This window comes from Octopus bimaculoides, chromosome 21 (assembly GCF_001194135.2).
Source record: "Octopus bimaculoides isolate UCB-OBI-ISO-001 chromosome 21, ASM119413v2, whole genome shotgun sequence".
Classification (NCBI taxonomy): domain Eukaryota; kingdom Metazoa; phylum Mollusca; class Cephalopoda; order Octopoda; family Octopodidae; genus Octopus; species Octopus bimaculoides.
The window spans coordinates 13,824,242-13,829,613 of NC_069001.1; the positions used below are offsets into that span (position 1 = coordinate 13,824,242).

The following is a 5,372-nucleotide window of genomic DNA, read 5'->3' on the forward strand; positions in this document are numbered from 1 at the left end:
TCCTTTATAATAGTTGATCTGCGATATCGCGGATTGCTAATCAGTCGAAGAATCATACTTTGTACCAGCAAAATCGCGCGCCCAGTCACAACCCACAATCATGAGTAGAGGAACGAAATTTGCATAAGGGGAGGAAACCCAGATCCAAAGATTTTTACATACAAAGTCGATTCTTTCAAACTTAAGATCAAAGCAAACACATGTAGGATAATGATTTCAAATTTTGACACAAGGCCAGCAATTTCAGGGAAGGGCGTAAGTCGATTACATCGACCCCAATGCTCAACTGGTACTTATTTTATCGTCCCCGAAAGGATGAAAGGCAAAGTCGACCTCGGTGGAATTTGAACACAGAACGTAAGGATGGACGAAATGCCGCTAAGCATTTTGCCCGGCGTGCTAACAATTCTGCCAGTTCGTTGCTTTAAGCACAGGTATAATAATCCTTTCTACGATAGGCACAAGGCATGAAGTTCGGGGTGAAAGGACTAGTCGATTATATCGACCCCGGTGTTTCACTGTTACTTAATTTATAGACCCCGAAAGGATGAAAAGCAAAGTCGACCTCGATGGAATTTGAACTCAGAACGTAGTGACGGGTGAAATACCGCTATGCATTTCGACCAACGTGCTAACGATTCTGCCTGCTCACCGCCTTAAGTACAGATATAATAATAATAATAATAACAAGAGCACTCAGAGAGCGCAAACCCTCGCCAAGGCAACACCAACGTCCTTTCAACGATTAGCCGGAGATGATTTTTAAAATGAGAATATCTGAAATAGACTCGATTGCTAAAAATGAACCCGACTGCTCTCAAAAGATTAAGTAAAAAAAACAGGAAAAATAATTCAGAATCCTTGTCCAGTACCGGATCGATCCCCAAATCTAATCAGTTCGTGCCAGCCACGAGGCCAAACATCCCTGAAAGTTTCATCCGGATCTATCCAGCGGTTCTCGAGATATCTTGTCCACGGACAAACAAACAAACAAACGAACACGACTGAAAACAATACCCCCGCCTTAGCGAAGGCGGAGATAAAAATAATAATTATTGCAATTATATTCGTACATTAATCAAATCAGATAAATCCAATAAAAGTAATGTTTCAAATAAGTCCAAAAATGTTTCTACACTCGTTCGTTCTGGCGATGAAGTTTTTCTGGAAGATGTTCAAAACGTTTTCATTTCCTCAACAGAAATGTAGGGGATGCGCGTGTACCTCTCTGTACCCGTTCCCGAACCAATGCTCGCAATGCTCGGCTATCCAGAATGCACTGATTATCGCTGCACCGTTCATTAGGATCAGGCGCTTTCGAATGGGGATGAACGATAGTTTCATTGGAACCAAAACCCACGGACTACGACAATGAAACTTCCACCGTCACGTATTTTCTTCATCATCCCCACCTTTTCCTGTAGAGAACACACTCGTCTGCGTCAAACGTTAGGATCAGGTTCCTTTGTATTTTTTCCGTTCGTTGGTCCCAGGGCCAGATTAAGACCCATAAAAGCCCTAAACACTTTTGGTGCGTCCGTATATATAATTCAAAATATAAACAATAACAAACCATAAAATAGGATTTAAATGGTTCCGGGTTCATTCCCACTGCGTGGCACCTCGGGCAAGTGTCTTCTACTATAGCCTCGGGCCGACCAAAGCCTTGTGAGTGAATTTGGTAGACGGAAGCTGAAAGAAGCCCGTCATATATATGTATATATATATATATATATGTGTGTGTGTGTGTGTGTTTGTGTGTCTGTGTTTGTCGCCCCAGCATTGCTTGACAACCGATGCTGGTGTGTTTACCTCCCCGTCACTTAGCGGTTCGGCAAAAGAGACCGATAGAATAAGTACTAGGCTTACAAAGAATAAGTCCCGGGGTCGATATGCTCGACTAAAGGCGGTGCTCCAGCATGGCCGCAGTCAAATGACTGAAACAAATAAAGGAATAAAAGAGTAAAATGAAACAAAACTATCAGCAAGATGGAAAATAATGTTTATTTTTTGTAGGTTTCCACTTTATATTCGAAAAGTGTTTTTTTTTTTTTCTTTTAATTGCAAAGTCTTTGATCAGATCCTCAGAATTAATCTTACGTAACACATCTGTTTCTATGCTTAGCAGAGATAAGACACCCTGAATATTATTTTAGCAAGTTTAAAGTGCTTTCTATTGTACCGAAAAACCATTTACCATTTCTGTACTGCCCCCACTCCCTTGATACCCTAAGCGCGTGCTTATTTTGCTTAATGGTTAATCTAGCGCAGACTGATCCCATGTTGATAGGTACGTGTATGTAAATCCATATAAAAAAATTCGCAGCCTCGCAATACGGTCACGTGAACACAAGCGACGATCAGTACATTCTGGGAAGCTAAGCATTGCGAGTGGTGGGTGGGACGCATTGTTAGGGTATAGGCAAAATCTTCGGTTGACTGCCGACCCTCAAAATTGCTGGCCTTAGATCAAAATTTGAAACAATTGTTAGTGTTACTTTAACGTGCGGTCAACCGCAGTATCCTGTCTGCGCTGTGAAATTACTTTTAGCGGTCTACCTTTTCTTACCCTCTTAACCTGAGTTAATTTTAACCATGATACGGACATCAACAACATGTTGCACTGCAATTTGAGTTTGTGCGAGGTTTTAGAGCTGGTGTTCGTTTTCGTAATGATTTTGGGCTCGATTTCTTTATTACCTATGAAAGGCTAAATAGAAATCGAGACAAAACAGACAAAACAAATACAAACCCGGGGAACTAAAAATTACAAAAAGGAGATAGAATCAGCAGAAAAAATAAAATAAACGAATGATAATATGAAAAAATGAGAATGAGGCGCAATGGCCATTCGACCCCCGAAGTCGAGTGGTTACATTTAATCAGTTTTTCTCTTTAACATAAAAGTCTATGTATATACATTTTTCCTTTTTCTTTTTTTCCAATTTTTTCTCTCACAAAATTTACATTAGATTTTTCCAGATTTTTTCTTAAAATTAAATGTCCTATGTTATTTCTATTCTTTTCAACTCGTCATATTCGATTACAGGAGAGGGAATCTCACGCAGCCGACATACTCGTCTCCTTGCTTCTACATTAATTTTATCTACGAATCTCTCATGCTCTTCTTCAGATATTAAAATACATCCTTCATTTGCTCCAAACTCTCTTCCAGTCATCTTCACTCTTATCTGTCCCTTCCATTCCGCGATTTCTCTTTCCGCATCCTCACTCTTCTCATATCTTATCAGGACCCCTTTGTATTTACATAGTTCTTCCACTATGAGCAACAACAGCAGCACGCGCGAAACGCTTCAACAATAATATTTACCTTCTTCACGAACACACAAACTGTGACTCGCACTGATTAGGTTTTGGGATCGATGCGGTACCGGACAAGGATTTTGGATTATTTTTACTGTCTTTTTACTTAATTTTTTGAGAGTGGTCAGGTTCATTTTTAGGATTCTCGTTTGTGAGGGCAGTTGAGTTTATTTCAGATATTCTCATTTTAAAAATCACCTCTGGTTAATCGTTGAAAGGACGTTGATGTTGCCTTGGTGGAGGTTTGCGCTCTCTGAGTGCTCTTGTTATTATTATTATTATTATTATTATCATAATTCTGATTATTATTTGCAGACATCTAAGACTATATTAACCAACGTATCCTTTCCTTCTTTTTTTTAAGTGGTAGAATACAACTTGATGAATATTGTAGATGCTAATTCTACCAGATCGAGCGGCTTACATAGAAGCTCGCTGTCTTACCCACAGATGTTGATAAGAAGGCTGTCTTGGAGACAGTGGAACTAATCATCCATTGATAAATAGATCTGATTACGAAAAATCAATCTAGTTGTCTACCTGTCTGTCTATTTGCCGATTTACCTATCGCTGTTACATCTGTCTCTCTGCATATCTACTTATCTGTGTATTTATCTAGTGAAGGAGATAAATAAATAAATATTGATTGATTGACTGACTGAGTTCAATGAGCTGAATATGAAAACAAAACAAGAAGTCAAAAATAAAACAAGAAAACAGATCGATATAATCGAATGTCATGCAATTCGCGTGCAATAGCTGACTGTACTTACATATAACAATTTCAGCCGGGTTCTGTGGGTGGTAGTCTTTTTCCTCGTCTGCAAGAACACAAACAGAATTCTAGGAATTAAACAATGAAATGGTAAGCGGAATAAGATACAGTTTTCAAGAATGCAATCATCTACCAATAATCAACGCTGAATTATCGATCTCTAACATAGGCGCGCGGCTACGAAAGTCTGCAGGTGTTGTGTGGACGAAAGAGTAACAGTCAATACAAGTGTTAATCACAGTACAGTAAACCTCCTCTTATCCAGTACTCAAATATCCGGAACTCTCAAATAACCGGTACCCAGAAGAACTCTCAAATAATCGGCACCCAGAACTCTCAAATAACCGGTACCCAGAAGAAGAAAAAATTCAAAGAAAATGTAAGTCAAGAGAATTTGTGCTAATTTCATCATCATCACCAACACAAACAAGGTTAGCTTTCCATTCTGGTTTGGGTTGGACTGTTTGACAGGATCCGGCTAGCTACAGGGCCGCGTCGGGTTTTATTTGTCAGCTTTGGCATTGCTTCTATGGCTAGATGCCCGTCCTAACACCAACCACTTTTACAGTGTGTACTGGGTGCTTTTTTTCCCTCCCGTTCCACCCGCACAACAACAAAGGAAAAGAGAATTAACCACGACCAAGCAGTGATGTGATAGTATTGGGGGAGTGGGGTTACGCCAGATATTGAGGAGGCTAAAGTACAAGCGTCTTGCAACAGAGGAGTTAGATAACTACCCCTCCCAATTATATAAGAGTAGGAGGGAGTAGCTGGAAAGAAGGTAAAGACTGTGTAAATTAATTAGTATTAATTAATTAATTGTCATTAAAACAAAGCTTCTACTGTATCAAAAATGGTTTCTTGCTTCCCAAAGTACAGTATTTTATTTAATTTTACTGCATTTGCAGGACCTGTGTTTTATTGAGTTAATAAAGCTTGTAATGAAAGCGGCGGGCTGGCAGAATCGTTAGCACGCCGGGCGAAATGCTTACTGGTATTTCGTCTACCGCTACGTTCTGAGTTCAAATTCCGCCGAGATCGACTTTGCCTTTCATCCTTTCGGAGTCGATAAATTAAGTACCAGTTACGCAGTGGGGCCGATGTAATCGACTTAGTCCCTTTGTCTGTCCTTGTTCGTCCCCTCTATGTTTAGCCCCTTGTGGGCAATAAAGGAATAAGAAACGTTAGCACGCAGGACGAAATGCTTAGCGGTATTTCGTCTGCCGCTACGTGCTGAGTTCAAATTCCGCCGAGGTCGACTTTGCCTTTCATC

At 40.0% G+C, this 5,372-nt stretch overlaps 1 protein-coding gene across 1 annotated transcript in view; it reads right to left on the minus strand.

Moving 5' to 3' along the window:
- The window catches only part of LOC106877370 (CTD small phosphatase-like protein), a 370,420-nt gene that overhangs the window by 274,473 nt on the left and 90,575 nt on the right, over window positions 1-5,372 (minus strand). The window contains exon 3 of the mRNA XM_052975454.1: window positions 4,098-4,145. Within this exon, the coding sequence (XP_052831414.1) occupies window positions 4,098-4,145 (48 nt within the window). The remainder of the gene's footprint in view (window positions 1-4,097; window positions 4,146-5,372) is intronic.